Source organism: Sus scrofa, chromosome 14 (assembly GCF_000003025.6).
Source record: "Sus scrofa isolate TJ Tabasco breed Duroc chromosome 14, Sscrofa11.1, whole genome shotgun sequence".
In the NCBI taxonomy this organism is placed as follows: Eukaryota; Metazoa; Chordata; class Mammalia; order Artiodactyla; family Suidae; genus Sus; species Sus scrofa.
In genome coordinates, this window is record NC_010456.5 from 12832 (window position 1) to 31101 (window position 18270).

General features: G+C 50.6%; 1 protein-coding gene across 4 annotated transcripts; it reads right to left on the reverse strand.

Annotated features, from left to right (window-relative positions):
* CDK20 (cyclin dependent kinase 20) lies at window positions 2751–11271 on the reverse strand. Of its 4 annotated transcripts, none has more exons than XM_005670379.3 (8): window positions 10868–11271; window positions 10408–10513; window positions 7312–7500; window positions 6970–7091; window positions 6712–6774; window positions 5874–5997; window positions 5344–5499; window positions 2751–3986 (listed from the first exon to the last, which is right to left on the reverse strand). In XM_005670379.3, exons 1-8 carry the CDS (start codon window positions 10897–10899, stop codon window positions 3789–3791), a joined length of 990 nt encoding a protein of 329 aa, XP_005670436.2. In that variant the 5' UTR covers window positions 10900–11271; the 3' UTR covers window positions 2751–3788.

Consider the following 18270-nt stretch of genomic DNA (forward strand, 5'->3'; position numbering starts at 1 on the left):
CCCTGCCCTGCTTCAGCCCCTCATGCCCAGCCCCGCCTCCCACTTCCGCCCCTCAGGCCGAGCCCTTCCAGGCTAATCCTTGCCAGCCGTCCTCTTTCAGGTCCCAAAAGCTTGCCGAACCCCCTTCTGCTTGGCCTTCCACTGGTCTCTGCCCTGCCCCTTGGCTCTTGCGTTGTCCTGACACTCGGCAGACCCTCGCCTCCTCCCTCACACTGACATTCACCCTCGCTCTGACCCTTGCCCTTGCACAGACCAGCTGGACCTTGGGGTGTCCATGACCCAGCACCTTTTGAGCCCTTGCCCTGGTGCTAGCCCTTACGCAGAACTCTTGCCCTTGCACAGACCAGCTGGACCTTGGGGTGTCCATGACCCAGCACCTTTTGAGCCCTTGCCCTGGTGCTAGCCCTTACGCAGAACTCAGTCCTTTTCCTCAGCCTTGCCCTAATCAAAACCCTTGATTTTACAAACATCAGACATCTACCCTACCCTTGTCCCTACCTGACCCAGGCACACTGTAACACACACTTCACCCTAAACTTTCCCTAGCCCTGACTCCCACCTTCACAGTCGCCTTCACAATGACCTCCAGCTTCCCTCCTGCCATGGCACTGGCCCTTGCCCAAAACCTGGTGCCTCCCTTGTCATGGCACCCACCCTGGCTCTTACCCCAGCCTTGGTCCTGATACCAGGACCTCACTCTGGACTTGGTTGTGGCCCCGGCCAAGATCAGATCAGAGTTAGCATAAATGATAACAATGTAAATGTAATGTAAAAGCAAGTGTCATGGTCAAGTTCAGTGTCAGAGCAGTCAGGGTGGCAGACAGTGATGAAGATCAGAATGAGGGTGAGTGTCCAGGGTAAAATTCTAGATCAGGTAGGGGTCAAGCTAAGAGGATGGTCAGGGTCATGGTGTCAGAATCAGGTTCGAGGATCAGTGTGAGTACAGGTTGAGACTCCATCGGAGAGGATCCGTAAGAGGATGAGGTCAGGGTAAGGATCATGGTTGTCAGGATGAAAGAACGATTGAAAGTTGGATTCAGGTTGACAGTGAATGTCCAGTTCTGAGTAGGATTCAGTCAAGGTGAGGGCGAGGTGATGTTCAGGATTAAGCATCAATGCAGACTTAGAGTCAAGATCAACCATGAGGATAACTGGCCAGGATCAGAGTGAAGGCCAAGGTCAATTAGAAGTCAAGGTGGGATTCCTTTCCTCTTGCTGCTGGAAGGAATCAAGTCCTCCTCCACCTCTCCCTCCCCACCACCAATTACACTGGCCCAATCTGCATAATCCAGGATACTCTTTCGATCTCAAATATGTACCCTTAATCACATGGCAAAGTCCCTTTTTTGTTTAAGGCAATATATTCATAGGTCAGGACATGGGCGTCCTTGGGGGGACATTATTCTGATTATCAGAGAGGATCAGGGTTTAGTCAAAAATCAGGTTCAAGGTTAAGGTTCAGTGTGATATGATGGGTCAAATGAAGGTGATCAGACTGAGGAGGAACATTCACCATAAATATGAAGGTCAATGTCAGTGTGAAATTCAATTTCAGGATCAGGGTCTAGGTCAGCTTCAAGGTCAGGATGGGGTTAGGGTGTCAGTGATGAGGCTCTGTGTTTGGATGAAGACCCAGGTCAGGGTGAAATTGAGGTCCAGGTCAAAATCAGGATTAAGATCAGGGTCATGGTCAGGCTTGGGGTACAGATATTTCTTTCACCTTTGGCGTAGTGTAGTTCAGCACCAAGGCTCAAGTTCAAGGGCAGGGTAGGTTGGTATGATAGTCTTTACCAAGGTGAGGATTCATTCTAGGGGTAGAGTTAAAGGTCAGAATCAGATGGAGAGCAGCGAGTGGTTCATTCATGGTAATGTTCTGGGTCTCGATCAGTGGGAGAGAAGTTGTCATTGTCAAGGGTAAGTCAAGATCAGGGTTATAATGAACATCAAAGTGTCAATTAGAGGGTCAGTGTTAAGGGGAAGATGAGAGCCAAGTTCATACACAAGGTTAATTCTAGGTCAAGCAGGGTCAGAGTTTGAGTGAGGCTGAGAGTCAATGCCAAGATCCAAACCAGGTATAGGTGGGGAAGGAGTTGGCAAAGAATTGAGTGAGGGTGAGTGACTATATGTCAGGGTCAGGGTGATAGGGTCAGGTTCAGCATAAGGCTCAAGGCCAAAGTGAGGGTCAATGTCAGGGCGGACTAAGGTTTAGGGTCTTTGTGAGTGGAACTGGCCAGGGATCAGCAGTCAGGGTGTGGGTACAGCCTCACATTTATGTGGAGATGAGAGATAACTAGAAATTGAGCTAGACTTAAGGTTAGAGTCTACAGATGTGGCTGGTCCAACAGGCAGAGGCCAGATCCTTAAAATATCTTTGAAGACCTATGAGACACTCAGACTTTACCCTGAAAGCAACAACTGTGCTTTGCCCTCTAAAAATCTGGAAGGCAGTGACTGTGGCAGTGTTAGTTCTCTGTGAACTCTGTGCTCAGAGGAGTTTATCCACATGGGAACAAAATGAATGTTTTAAACTAAAAGATTGCTAAGTTTCTCCATTTGTCTGCTTTTGTATATCTGTGAGCCAATACCACACTTCTTATTTATTACAGCCCTGAGTCTTGGGATATGATACGCTAAGTCCTTTCATCTTTCTCCTTTTCTTCTGCTTCTGCCTCCCCCTCTTAACCCTTTCATTTCCGCATATATTTTAGAATTGGCTTACCAAATTATTAAATAAGAAAAACAAGAGCCAGTTCGGATTGTACTGGATTTACTGAATTAACAAATGATTTTCAGGAATGTCTGTCCTATTTGCCTGGTGTCTGAGTAAGGAGGTGGCCTGTGTGGTCCTGGCTCATGCTTATCCTGAGGGTGACGTAACCAGATTAAGATGTAGAGGGTCACGGAGTTCACCTCGTGGCTCAGTGGTTATTAACAAACTCAACTAGGATCCATGAGGATGTGGGTTCAATCCCTGACCTTGCTTGGAGGGTTGGGGATTCGATGTTGCCATGAGCTGTGGTGTAGGTTGCAGATAAGGCTCAGATCTGGTGTTGCTGTGGCTGTGGTGTAGCTGTAGCTCTGATTTGACCCCTCGCCTGGGAACTTTCATATGCCACAGGTTTGGCCCTGAAAAAGAAAAAAAAATGTGGAGGGTCACTTACTGGGTCCCCAATTTGAGCCATCCCTGGGCCTTGACTTCTGTCATCTCACCTTCAAGTGGGAGCTTCAAAACATGAAGCACCTAGAAAGTCCCCAAGACTAAGGTGGCCATGAATGGGGCTACCTTCCAAGTGACCAGAGACAAGCAAGGTCCAGGAGACCATGCTACCTCAGGCACGTCCCTCAACAGGAGCAGAAGAGGGGTACACATCAGGTAGGACTATTTGGGTTTTATCCTAAATCTCAAAATTTAACTACTGCTTAATGCCTCTGAGAACAAAATCAAACCACACTTTCCTCCCCACTTGGGTTTCTGACATCTCACACTCAGTGCTCCCCAGATGGCTCTACCGAGGCCGTCCCTGACCAAGAAGGTGGCAGCTAGAGAAGCAGCACGGTGGCAGACACAGCAGCAGCACTCACTGCCTCCTTGGATGGACCTGTCAGCAGCACACAGATGGCAGCTGACAGCACAGGCCGCAGGTGCCCTCTTCTGGGGCTGGATGTCCTCATCACCCAGCTGAGAGTAGGACCAGGTGCAGCCTGTGGCTGAATCAGGCCAGAGCTGGGGAACAAGAGGCCTGGGTGGTTCTGGTGGGGAGCACGCTGGCGGGGCCTGGCCCAGCATCTCAGCCCTCCAGGATGAAGGGCCGAATCAGCTCCGGGTTCAACAGCGACTCCTCCAGAGGCTGGTCCACGTGGAAGTCATGGACGTGGGGGGGTCCTGGGTGGGCCTTGGGGGTAGGTCCCCCTGGGCGGTGGGGAATCGGCAGCTCCGAGGGGTGGGCCGGCAGGGGAGCTGTGAAGAAGTACTGGTGCAGGAGGGCCTGAAGGCAGCAAGCAAGGGACAGCAAAAGGAAACCAGTCACCTCCCCATCCCAGCTTCAGCTCACTTCCCTTTGAGGGGGAGATATGAATATGGCCCTGAAGAGGCTTTCCTCCCTCTGCTCATCAGTGCAGCTGACTCCAAGCCTCTGAGTGCTTGCTGCCCAAGCACTGCTCCAGGGACCCAGGATGCAGCAGCAAACAGAGCAAAGAGGAGAATAAATCATATAAAGTAGTAGGAGAAAGAGCACATTGGATGATGAGTGCTGTGGGGGGTGGACAGTGAGGAGGAAAGAGGAACAGCGGAAAGGCTGCAGACCTGAAGATGGGCAGGGGAAGCCCCCGGGAGGTGGCGCTTGAGAAGAGACCTGAAGGATGAATGAGTGAGGCCCAGGAACATGGAGGGGCCCCAGAGCAAGTGGAATGGAAGCTGGCAGGGTCACCAAGAGGATGGCCCCTAGTGTGTGATGCCTGAGGGTCACAAGGACCTGAGTTTCTCCTCTGAGAGGGAGCCACAGGAGGGCCCTGCAGGGGAGGGTGTGACAGCCTCCCTGGACAAGATCCCCCTCTCCGCCAGGGGAATGGGCAGGAGGGGAAGCTTACCATGGGGTGGGGGCGGGGGGGTGACCTAGACTGGGGACAGCAGCAGGGAGCTGAGAAGGGGTCGGTTGGCCTCAGTACACTCTGAAGGCACTGCTGACATGGGAACTCACCAGGGTATGAGTGCCAAGGGCAAGAAGGGGAGGACAGGTACACCCGATAGAGGCTCTGATGCCATCCCTGCCATCAGCGGGTGGCCCTGCCCTCCTCCCCTGCCTTCCAGCCACAATCCACCTGTCCTGGGTTCTCCTCTCCAGGCCTCTGTTCATTATTTCTCTTGGGGAAACAGCTCCCTGTGCTTAAACCAATCCTTCTCCAGGAAGCCTTACGTGACCCCAAAGTCAGTCCCAACATCACTCTTCAGGGCTGTCACAGACTGGCTGCCCTGCCTCACCACAGGCTGGACACCCCACAGACACGAGCTACGTCTGTCTGTTCACTCTGCACCAGGGCCCAGGACAATGCCTGGCGTGTGCCAGATGCTGAGTAAATACTTATTGAAGGAATAAAGGCATGAAGAGGTGAGTCACTAATAACCTGGAGATGTGCTCTTCTGCAATGTGGGCATGCCCTTCTAATGGGCCACCCCTGGCCACCACAGCCCCTCTGGGGTCTGCTCAGGAGAGGCTCAGCTGCTCCACACCCTCCTGCACTGGCTCCGGGGGTTCTGTCCCAGCCCATCACGGGTTCTGGGGGACCTCAACCTGCTGGGTCACATGAGCACGAATGAGGAGGCTCAGGGCACTAGGTGTCGCCTACCTGGGAGGCTGCAATGCGCTGGAGTGGAGGGTAGAGGAGGAACCGCCCCAGCAGGTCCAAGGCCTGGGGAGAGGCATCGGGCAGCACCTCCTCCAAGGGCACGGGTGCCTGCTCCTTGAAGGAGATCTTGTTGTAGTCAGGCAGCTCTGTGATCTCCTGGAGGAGAAGCAGGCCCATTAGCGCTGGCACCCGCCCTGCCAAGCCCCTGCTTGTACCAGGTCACTCTGTCATCACGCACTCAATCCGTCCTTCAGTCCTTCCTCCACTTCTCGGGAGCCCACTCTGTGCCCAGCTGGGTAAGAGCTGCGTGAGTGCCAGGGACAGGTCGGAACAGACAGGGGATGGGACACGGACCAGCTCTCCTGCCTCCAGCAGGGCAGGAGGAGCCCCTGAGCTGAGCCAGGACAGAGAATGGGAGGTCAGGGAGTTGTGGGGCTACAGGAGAGAAGGTGTGGGCCAGGGGACTCACTAGCTCTTGGGGGGACAGAGGACACCTGTCCCACCCCTCCCCTCCATAGGGCCCTACAAACCGGCCAGACTTGAGGGCTGGGGGTGCCCAAGATGCGAAGCACACAGCAAAGCTGTTCGATGTCATTCTCCCCTGGGAAAAGGGGGGACCCGTTCAACAGCTCCCCCAGGATGCATCCCACGGCCCTGCAGATACAGAACACAAACATCTCAGAGACCTCAGCACAGCCACAGATCTCCCCGCACCAGCACTCACGCCTGACACCAGGGTCAAAACACCCACAAAGTAGCCTAGAGGCTTCAGAGTGAAGAATACAGACCCCCAAACCGGGAAAGACCTCAAGTCTAGAACGCAGAACTTATGCCCCTTCCTCTGCAGCTCTCAGGCCTCAACCCCTCAGCAGTTCTAAGACCTCTCAGAGCCTCCCATTCTGGACATACACCCTGTCCTCCCATCCCAGGAAGACCTCCAAAACGGCCCCCAAATCTCACAGTCTCAGCAAATACAGACCATCCTACCCTAGAGAACTGTTCAGGGCCTTCCCATCCAGGGCCCCAGGCCTTGGGCTAGCTCAGGGACACTGTGTCTCAGGGTGTCACTCCCTGCAAGCAGACGTTCCATGGCCGGACCACCTCCCCAACCTCCACCCAGAGACCTCCTCCTGGGACAGCCACTCCCATCCCACCTGACCCCCACCCAGCTCAAAACTCTCATGGAAAAGAACAGTGACCCAACTCCTCAGAGATACTCTAACCAAGCAAGACACCCCCAGGGCACCCCTGTATGTTTAAGCTCACAGCAGGAGAACAGCCCCTAATAGCCTGGAGACCTCAATGCCCAGTGGGAAAGAACACTCGAGCACCCGCACCCCACCCCTGCCCAGCCCACAGGAGGCTCACCACAGGTCAACACCCTGGTTGTACTGGCGGGCACCATACAGGAGCTCAGGGGCTCGGTACCACCTGTGAGAGGACGGCAGGTGGTCAGAGCCAGGTCACCGGTCTGTCAGGAAGCTGCCTGCCCCAGAAGGCCACCCTGGCCTCCACACCAGCTCCGGGAGCACTCTTTGGACAGAAGGTCCAGAAGCATCTCTTCCCCAGTGGGAGGGGTGGGGCCTGTCCATTGCCCGGTCCTGCCTGGGAACTGGTCCTCCCTACCTGGTGGCCACCTGGTGCGTGTAGAGGCGGCTGCCATCTGAGGAAAAGACCCGGGCCAGGCCAAAGTCCGCTATCTTGAGCTGGCCCGAGGCGCTGATTAGCAAGTTGGCTGGTTTCAGGTCCTGAGGGCACAAAAAGAGGCATTGGTTCCTTGTGAGCCCCCATGGGACCTCGGGATAAGAGAGCTGGGCAGGCTGAGCACCCGGGTCAGCCCAGGACCGCACCTCCTTCAGGGCTATACCCCTGGCCACTCACACATGGGCCTGCCCCCTTTGTCCCCTCTCCAAGCATGCCCTACATCATGGTCCCCCAGGTCCCACCCCAGCCCATGCTGGAACTGACCCGATGCACAATGTTGTTGGCATGGCAGAAGGCAACGCCTTTGAGCAGCATCTGCAAATAGCTCTTGACCTGTGCCTGGGCCAGCGGCCTCTGGGCGTGGCGCAGCACCTCAGCCAGATCTGACAGCATGTACTCAAAGGCCAGCACAAAGCCTGCACCGTGCGGGAACACAGCCTTCAATTGCACAACCTGTGGGGGAGGGGGGAGAAGCATCCCATCAGCCCCCAGACTCACGTGGCTCACACCCTCTGTGGAACTCTCGGCTCTTGCCCCAACAGAAGACCAGGCAGAGAAGGTGACAGGAGATCTGAGCTTAGAATCAGGGAGCTGGGTGCTCTCATGTGCTCCCCTCTCCCAACAGAAGGCAAGAACCTACTCTAATGCTCCAGTAAAGGCGCAGGAGAAAGGAGGTCTAAGAAAATCCACTTAGGGCAGTGTCTGGTCCCCCACCCAGCCTACGAACTGGAAAATCACCTGGAAACACACACACACACACACACACACACACACACACAGGTCTCCTCCTCTTTCTTCTACAGCCATTAACTCCCAGAACCAAGAGAAGGCACTGGTGGTCACATCTCCCAGCGCTGGGACAGCAGGAGATATGTCACATATACTTCCTGAGGGCCCACAGGTCACAAGGGCCAGGCTGCACAGCAGTGAGCAGGAGCAAGAGCGAGGGGGTCCTGATGGGCTTTAAGGAGTTCGGGGGACAAATGACTGACAGGCATAAGAACAAATCTATTGGGTATCTTGATGAAGGTTCTGATGAAGACAGAAGAGATGGGCTGGGCTCACTTATGCAGGGATCTGGGAAGGAGTTCTGGGCAGGGGGACAGTGAGCACAAGGCTCCAAGGCGAGAACAGGAAGGAGGCTGCTCTGTACTCCTGGAGCCTAGACGTACTTGTCAGGCAAGAGAAACTTAAGTGTTGAATGAAGAGAAAAAGAGACTGGAAGAGTTTCTGCCCTGGCGCAAGGGAAAGGAATCCGACTAGGAACCATAGGTTGTGGGTTCGATCCCTGGCCTTGCTCAGTGGGTTAAGGATCCGGCACTGCCATGAGCTGTGATGTAGGTCGCAGATGATGCTCGGATCCCGCGTTGCTGTGGCTCTGGCATAGGCCAGCAGCTGTAGCTCCAATTCGACCCCTAGCCTGGGAACCTCCATATGCCCCAGGTGTGGCCCTAGAAAAGGCAAAAAGACAAAAAATAAAAATAAAAAAAATAAAAAATTAAAAATTAAAAAAATTAAAAAAAAAAAAGAGAGAGACTAGAGGTGGGTGACAGCGGACAGTGACAATTCTTTTGGAGTGAAAAGAAGCCACTGGGGCTTTTCAAGCCAGAGAGTGGATAACTTCAACTACACGTTTTGACTGTAGAGTGGGGTCAGGGAGGGGGTTTGGGGGGCAAAGTCATTCTGATGAGAGGTGAAGATGGCCTGGGCAAGGCTAGAATGATATCTGGAGTGTTTTAAAGATAGAACTTCAGGCCTGCTGATGCACAGGACACGGGACCCCATGGGCCCTCCACCTCTCCCACGCACAAGCTGCCGCCAAGTCCTTTTTCCTTCCTCAAAAAATGAGAAGGGGGGAGTTCCCATCATGGCTCAGTGGTTAACAAATCTGACTAGGAACCATGAGGTTGCAGGTTTGATCCCTGGCCTCACTCAGTGGGTTAAGGATCCGGTGTTGCCATGAGCTGTGGTGTAGCTCACAGAAGAGGCTTGGATCTGGCATTGCTGTGGCTGTGGTGTAGGCTGGCAGCTGTAGCTCTGATTAGACCCTTAGCCTGGGAACCTCCATATGCTGCGGGTGCAGCCCTAAAAAGCAGAAGGGAAAAAAAAAAAAAAAGAGAGAGAGAGAAGGGCCATATTACTGCTTTTCTGATTTTGAGAGTAGGAGACAATCACTTTACAGATTGAGACAAACACATAACATTCAGATAATACACAAACTCATAAGCAAAAAAAATCGCAAAAGAAAAATCCTATCACCTACTGTCAACCTCACAAGTATATTCCACCAGACTTAGCAACAGACATGGCACATACAGACATATATGCACAGGCGTATACAAAATACTTTCGCACAAAACCAGGATGACACATGCAGTTGTATAATATGGTTTTGGCACTGATATAGCACGAACATCTCCAGAGGATAAGAAGCAAGCCAGAGTATCACCCACTGTTGGGTGGGTGGACCTGCCCCTGGCATTCCCCAGGAAATTACACACATTCTCTACTCCGGACACAGTCAAGAGAGAAGTGCACAGAGAGAATGAGGCTGGGCGGGTGCGGTCTCTCCTCCTGTACCCACAGCCCCTCCAGGGCCCATCACAGCACAAACGAGGCCAGGAGGGTCTTGCAGCCTCTGTCCTGTCTCGAGAGCCAGGTCAGGGTCAGGGTCAGTGTTCGTCACCAGTGCCCAGCAGAGGGCAGAGCCTATGGGGGCCCCAAAGTTAAAATGTACTGATTCCCCAATCAGAGGAGAAAACTCAGAAGGACAATGTGGAGTTCCCATCATGGCTCAGTGGAAACGAATCTGACTAGGATCCATGAGGTTGCAGGTTAGATCCCTGGCCTCATTCAGTGGGTTAAGGATCCGGTGTTGCTGTGAGCTGTGGTGTAGATCACAGACAGGGCTCAGATCCCACGTTGCTGTTGCTGTGGCTGTGGTAGGCCGGCAGCTACAGCTCTGATTAGACCCCTAGCCTGAGAACCGCCATATGCTGTGGGCGTGGCCCGAAAAAGACCAAAAAAAAAGAATGACAATGTACATAAAGCTGTTAATCCAGCCTGGAGAACACAATGGGAGCTCAGTAGGTGGCAATTATCACTATCATTAAAAATCATTAAAAGTTTTGAGCAAAAAGGGATGTTAGTGAATAAATAAGTACACAAAGAAATAAGTGGGTGAACAGAGAGGGAGTGAGTGAGGAATGAAATAACTGGGAGGGAATAAGGGTGAACAAGTGGACAGGAAAGGGAGTAGTGAGGGGTGAGGAAGCAGATGACAGCAAGTCCCCAGGGTGGAAGTGAGTGGATAAGGGCAGGAACCCCAGCACAGGGCACCAGCCCTACTCACATACTGACTGTCCTCAATCTCCTGCAGGGCCTTGATCTCCCGCAGGGCCTGGTTGGGGATGCCATCCTCCAGCCGCCGTAGGGCCACCTTCTTGAGGGCCACGATCTCTCCAGTCTGTTTGGGACAGGACGCAGACACTGCTACCCCATCCCGGGCTGGGAAAAGGAATGGGATGCGAGGCTTGAGGCCCTCGTGAGAGTGGAACGCACCCCCTACCCCATTCTGGAGGGATATCAGGGCCAGGAGTCGCAGCGCTGGGAAAACAGCTCAGAGAAAACCACACCAGCTCACAGGGAACACTCGCCATCTAAAAGCACCGCTGACAGCTGGCCGCACCCCACCCCGCCAAGGGGGCAAGAGATAGGCGGACGCCACAAAAAGCTGAGGGGAGGCAGGAGCAATGGCCCATGCGTGGGTGGGAACATAGGGTAGATCTCAAAGGAACCGAAGGAAGGACTGGGTGCTCACCTCCACGTGCTTGGCCTTGAAGACGATGCCATGAGCGCCCTCCCCTATGCGGCCCAAGATGCAGTACTGCTCCATGGCCCTCTGCCTGGCACTATTACGCTCCAAAGTAACAACCTCTCCCGTGCACAAGCAACCGGACCCTTCCGCGGAAGCCTGCCCCGCCCTCTGCGCCCAGAGGCGGCTGCCTAGCAACGGCGCGGGCACGCGCTCCGGGACCGGGAGGCCAGCGCAGCCAGGGAAGGCGGCCCTGGGCTCGTCTGCGCCTTCCCCTAGGCGCTCGCCATCACGGCTCAGGGCGCTTCACTCAAGGGGAGTCAGTCACACGAGTGCAGACACGGCCAACCGCAGCAACGGTCACCGTCACCCCTTCTCAACCCTGCGCGGGCATCACATGACGAGTGACGCCAGAGCACGCACGGGGCGGGGCCCTGCAGCCCCGGGGCAAGGCTGGGCGCAGGTGGGGCGGGGCTGCGTAGGCGGGAGGGTGGAGCTGCTCAGCGGGCGGGGCGGGGAGCTGGCGCGGGGCTGAAGGTAACCGGGAGGGGCTGAAGGTGACGGGGGAGGGGCTGAAGGCGACGGGGGCGGGGCTGAAGGCGATGGGGTAGGGGGTGGGGGGGTGCCCGGCGGGGGGAGTGGGTGCCTGGCGGGGCCTGCCCCTCCCCCTCCCTGAGCAGGCTTAGAGGTGCCAGCCGCCACCTCTGAGAACATAGAGGTGTCATTTCCCACCTATGAGACACAGAGCCGATGGTGACTGAAGGGAGATGTCTCGGGTCTGTGTCCTGGCAGGAGGATCAACAGGCAATTTGTGGAGAAAGATTTTTAAAAATGCAAATTCTGACCCAGAAAGTCCATGTCTGAGGGCTTCTCCTGAGGAAACATTTGGAGGAATTTGCAGCTGAGTGATTTTTAGGAAGTATGTACCAAGGATGTTGACAAAATATACAAGTAGCTTTTAAACTTCTGAGAAAGTGCTCAGTCTCATACACAATAAGGTAAATGCAAAATAATCTACAATTTTCCACCTATCATTGGTTCAATATCTAACAATGCATTGGCCATGCTGTGGAAATATATATATAGGAGCGTTCATATATTGCTGATGGGAGTGTGATTTGGCAATGCTGATCAAATTATAAATGCATATCCCCTTAGACCAAGCAAGGTCACTTTGAGAAATTCCCCCACCTAACACATTGCACATGTATTAAATGACATAGCAGGAGTTCCTGTCGTGGCACAGTGGCTAACCAATCCGACTAGGAACCATGAGGTTGCAGGTTCGATCCCTGGCCTTGCTCAGTGGGTTGAGGATCCAGCATTGCCAGTGAGCTGTGGTGTAGGTCGCAGACGCGGCTTGGATCCCGAGTTGCTGTGACTCTGGTGTAGGCTGGTGGCTACCGTTCCGACTTGACCCCTAGCCTGGGAACCTCCATATGCTGTGGGAGTGACCCCAGAAAAGGACAAAAAAAAAAAATTGACATGGCAAAGTTATTCATTGAATCATAGTTTAAATAGCAAAAGATTGGAAGCACCATAGATGTCCATCCATAAGAGACTGTCTAAATTTTGATACACCTATCAAATAGAAAACCATACTACCTCAAAAAAGAACAGGCGTGCTTTTTTTTTTTTTTTTTGTAGGACTGCAGCCACGTCATGTGGAAGTTCCCTATGCCACAGTCACAGCAACACTGGACCCTTGACCCACTGAACCAGGCCAGGGATCAAACCTGAGTCCTCATGGGTACTAGTCGGGTTTGTTACTGCTGAGCAAGAACAGGAACTCCCCAAGGATGCTCTTTAATGTATAGTAATAGAAAGATGTCTAAGATATATTATTAAGTTAAAAAAGGTAAGATGAGGAGTTCTTTTGTGACACAGTGTGTTAGGATCAGGCGTTGTCACTGCAGTGGATTAGGTTGTTGCTGTGGCGTGGATTTGATCCCTGGCCAGGGAAGCTCCATATGCTGTACGCACAGCCAAAAAAAAAAAGGCAAGATGAAAAATAGAGCATAGAGTGCCACTAGCTGTGTAAAAAAAAAACAATATAAATAATACTTGTTTATGCATCATAATATGTCTGGAAAAAATACTCGAGATTTCATGATTGTGGTTACCTGGTGGAGGGGCTAGAAGGATTGGGGACAGAATAGGAGGCCAACTTTTCACTGGACCTCTTTGTAGTCTTTGAAATGTGAACTGTAAAATTTATTAATTCTTCTTTTTTTTTTTTTTTTAGGGCCTCACCTGCAGCATGTGGAAGTTCCCAGGCTAGGGGTCGAAATAAAGCTACAGCTGCTGGCCACAGCCACAGCAACAAGGGACTCAAGCCGCATCTGTGACCTATACCGAAGCTCATGGCAATGCTGGATCCTGGACCCACTGAGCAAGGCCAGGGATCAAACCTGCATCCTCATGGATACTAATCAGATTTGTTTCTGCTGCTCCACAATGAGAAATTTCCAAAAGAATTAACAGCAGGGTCTTGAAGAGATATTTGCACATCCACATTCATAATCGCACTGTTCACAACAGGCAGAATAAGGAAGCAACGCAAGTGTCCACAGACAGATAAATGACTAAAAAAATGCAGTATATCCATGCAGTGGAATATTACTCATTATGCTTGGTGGGTTGTTTTGGTCTTTGTTTTTTTGTTTGTTTGTCTTGTCTTTTTAGGCAAAAGACCTGTGGCATCTGGAAGTTCCCAGACTAGGCGTCGAATCAGAGCTGCACTGCTGGCCTATGCCACAGCTCCCAGCAATGCTGGTACTAACCCACTGATCAAGGCCAGGGATCAAACTTGAGTTCTCGTGGATACTTGTCAGGTTTGTTACCACTGAGCCACAAAGGGAACTCCCTATTCATTCTTAAAAAGGAAGAAAAGTCTGACACGTGCTACAGTATGAATGAACCTTTAGGATATTATGCTAACTGAAACAAGCCAGTCACAAAAAAAAAAAAAAAAAAAAAGCGTGTGATTTCACTTATATAAGGTGTGTAGAGAAGTCAAATTCATATTGAGAGAAGTTAACTGATGGTTGCTGGGGCTAAGGAGAGGAGGAAATGGGATGCCATTTAATGGGTATAGGGTTTCAGTTTTACAAAATGAAAAGTTCTGGATATTGGTTGCACAACACTGTAAATACACTTCACACTACTGAACTGAATACTTGGAAATGGTTCAGATGGTAAATTTTATATGTGTTCTTTCCCACAATTAAACTTTAAAGAAAGAAACAGAATCTGAAGGGCTGGTAGGACAACAACAGTATATCTAATATTTAGGAGAGGAGGACGAGATCAGGGCTGACAAAAAGCTGAAAGCTTCACAAATTTGAGGAAAAGCATAATCTGCAGATTCAAGAAGCTGTGTGAGGAGTTCCCATCGTGGCACAGCGGAAACGAATCTGACTAAGAACCATGAGGTTTCGGGTTCAATCCCTGGCCTACCTCAGTGGGTTAAGGATCTGGCATTGCCCTGAGCTGTGGTATAGGTCGCAGGGGTGGCTCGGATCTGGCATTGTTGTGGCTGCTGTGTAGGCCGGCAGCTGTAGGTCTGATTCGACCCCCCTAGCCTTTGAACCTCCATATGCCGCAGGTACAGCCCTAGGAAAGACAAAAAATATTTAAAAATTAAATTTAAAAAAGTATCCATACAGAGATGCCACATTGCTCACTGGGGCAGAAAGTCTCTAATTCCTGTGATTTCTCGTTAGAAGCCATGGAGGCCAGAAGGAAATAGCACACCATTTTTTAAGTGCTAAGAGAAAGGAACTGTTAACAGAATTCTGTATCCAGTGAGAATATCCTTCAGGAATGAACGTGAAAAGAGATTTTCTCAGATGAAGGAAAACCGAGTGAATTTGCTGCCAGTGGATCTAATCTGAAAATTCCTAAAGGATCTTCTTGAGACAGAAGGGGAATGATAATAGAAAGAAACATGGGCTGTCATGAGTGAAAAAGAGGAATAGCAAGGGTTAACATTTGATGAGGATAACATTATTCTTCACTGAGGTTTTCTCTCTTTCTTTCTTTCTTTCTTTCTTTCTTTCTTTCTTTCTTTCTTTCTTTCTTTCTTTCTTTCTTTTTCTTTCTTCTGTGTGTGTGTGTTTTTGCCAATTCTTTCTGTGCTGAGACATGAACTCCTGGGAGCCTCCCCACTCGCCGACCCCTGGCGCCACCTAGTGGTTTCATATTCACTTGGAGCGGGCTGAGGGAAAAGGTGAAAAGCAGAACATAAACTCTCTTGATTAGTTACTCAAAATGTGTTCTGCAGACCAGCAGCACTGGCCTCTCCTGGAAGCCTGTTCCAATGCAGATGCTCAGCAGCACCCCAGACCTACTGAATCAGATGCTCTACTTTAGTTTTTTTTGGACACGCCCATGGCATGTGGAAGTTCCTAGACCATTGATCAAATCTGTGCCAAAGCAGCAAGCCAAGCCACTGCAGTAACAACACCAGATCCTTAACCCACTGTGCCCCAAGAGAATTCCAGACTCTGTATTTTTTTTTCTTTTTCTTTTTAGGGCCACACCTGGGGCATATGGGGGTTCCCAGACTAGGTGTCAAATTGGAGCTGTAGCTGCTGGCCTACACCACAACCACAGCAATGCCAGATCCGAGCCTCTTCTGTGACCTACACCACAGCTCACAGCAACACCAGATCCTTAACCCACTGAGCGAGTCCAAGGATCAAACCCACAACCCCATGGTTCCTAGTCAGATTCATTTCCACTGTGCCACAATGGGAATTCCCAGACTCTGTACTTTTAATAAGGCCTCAAGATGACTCAAATGAACATTAGAGGTCAAGAAGGACCACTTCAGGAAGTCCCCATTGTGGCTCAGTGGTAATGAGCCCAACCGGTATCCATGACGATGTGGGTTCAACCCCTGGCCTTGCTTGACGGGTTAAAGACCCGGCGTTTGCCAAGAGCTGTGACGTAGGTCACAAACACAGCTTGGATTCCAAGTTGCTGGCTGTGACATAGGCCAGCAGCTACAGCTCTGATTGGACCCCTAGCCTGGGAACTTTCAAATGCCCAGCGTGCGGCCCTAAAAAGCAAAAAGGACCATTCTACAAATTCCCCTTTGTGAAGAGGAGAAAAGCCTACTCCAGTGCCTGCATTTCCCTCAGCTGATGTAAGAGGTGACAGCTCCCATAAAGGATGAGCATTAAATACATCTGCAGCTAATGCTTTAATTAATGGTAGTTAATCTTTCAGTTCCCCTCCACAGCCACTCATCTCCCCAAATTCAGTATTTTCTCAAGCACTAAAATTAAATCAGTGGCTTCTCACCACTCTTAGCATCCATCAAGTAAATCAAGCAATAAACCTCTCTAAGTGTCCATGGTGTGTCATCTTCTGGGGACAAGGCCATGGACCAGGGCTCCAACTTCAGGAATCTGTGGCTGCTCTTGTAACAGTAGCATGTAGAGGCTTAGTGCAGGAAATAAGCAAAACTATCTGTTGTGGGTTTCTCAAACTGTTCCTCATCAGCTGAAGGCCATGACAATTGCTGAGCGTTTCTGTTGGAATGGGGTACTACTGATCCGGGAGAGACAGCAGTGACTGATGGCTTGAAGAAAGATCTTAGTCTGCTCGGGAATTGAACCTGGGCAGCCTTGTTGAAAAACCAGGAATCCTAGCCACTAGACTAGCTAGTGGCTAAAAGTAGAATTGCCCTGATTCTTGCCCCCTGTTGAAGGCAAGAATGTTGCAAGGAGGCAAATACTGTGAAAACAGGTATAAATTTTATTGTTAGAGTCACAGTACATGTGGGAGAGCACACAAAGGAGCAGTTTATTTAAGTCAAAAGCAAAGAAGCAGTACACACCCTAAAGAGGAGTGTAGGTGTGGGTATCCCCCTGCGTGAGAAGCACAGCAGAGAGGTGATTTAAATCACATACACAGAAGACTTCTTCCAGGTCTTTGTTTACCTTTAGCCAATTACCTTGTTTTATTTCCCACACCTGACTGGACACAGGACCCTCCCCAATTTGCGTGCGCATCTTTTGGCAAAGATGGATTCCAGAGCAAAGGGTGCCGGGATGGTATCAGGACTTATTATAGCCTGGTGCCCCCTCCCTTTTTGACCCCTAGGAGTCTCACTGCACGGTGTGTAATTGGGGAAGTCTCCTTGACCCCAGGAGATTGAAATGGTCATCTTATCTTTTTACTCCAGCAGAGCTCAGCTCCTGCAATTAACTTTCTCCTTGAAGTGTCAAAGAGAAATAAGGCCCAATTTACTCCACCTAACAAGTCCTAGCCATTCTCAGCCCAGGGACCCATCTACCTCCTACCTCATCGCTAGTACCCACCTTAGAGGGAGCCCATGATTTAATGAGATCATTAGCCTGCTACCTATCCCTAAGTCATTAAGTCCTCAATAAATGCTCATCATTATTAAGTCATTACACGTACATGAGTCTTACTAGCAGCACTGTGAGAATTACACATGAAGACACCTAGATTCAGAGAAGTTAAATAGTTATGTATTTAAGAATCCAAAGTGCTACAAAATAGTGCTGAAGCCTAGATCTGACTCCAAATCTTCTATATCTTTTAATCCCAGAGCCCCCTGTAGTTTTTTGGTGCTACAAAACTGTTCCATTCAGTGCTGTGTTTTCCCTTAAGCAGCTCTAGCACATGCTATGTGCCCTGAAGTCATTTTTAATGAGTTAAGGGAGAAAGACTTGGATCCTTTTCTTATTCCAGAATTGATATGGCTGGAGGGCTACAAGATAGCATCCTTAATCCCTTGTCTGGTCAGGCTGCTATTTCTTTCCTGTGGGCTCTGGATGAGGGGGAGTTTCAAGCATAAATTGAGGGCATTAATGCATTAGTCCTCAGACTTTTGAAGAAAATACAATAGTCAAAGTTTAATAAGTACTTGACATGTGCCAGAACCTACTGAAGGCACTTTACATAACTCTTTGAGGCAGCGAATGTAATGATTTCTGTTGTTCACATAAGAAAAAAATGAAGTTTAGGGAGTTCCCGTCATGGCTGAGTGGTTAAGGAATCCGACTAGGAGCCACAAGGTTGTGCATTTCATCCCTGGCTTTGCTCAGTGGGTTAAGGATCAAGCATGGCCGTGAGCTGTGGTGTAGGTTGCAGACACGGTTTGGATCCTGCATTGCTGTGGCTGTGGCGTAGGCCAGTGGCTATGGCTCTGATTAGACTCCTAGCCTGGGAACCTCCATATGCCACAGGCACAGCCAAAGAAAGAGAGAGAGAGAGAGAGAGAGAGAGAGAGAGAGAGAGAGAGAGAAAGGAAAGAAAAAGAAAGAAAGAAAAAAAAAAAAAAAAAAAAAAAGAAAAAAAAAAAAAAAAAAGAAAAAGAAGAAAGAAAGAAAGAAAGAAAGAAAGAAAGAAAGAAAGAAAGAAAGAAAGAA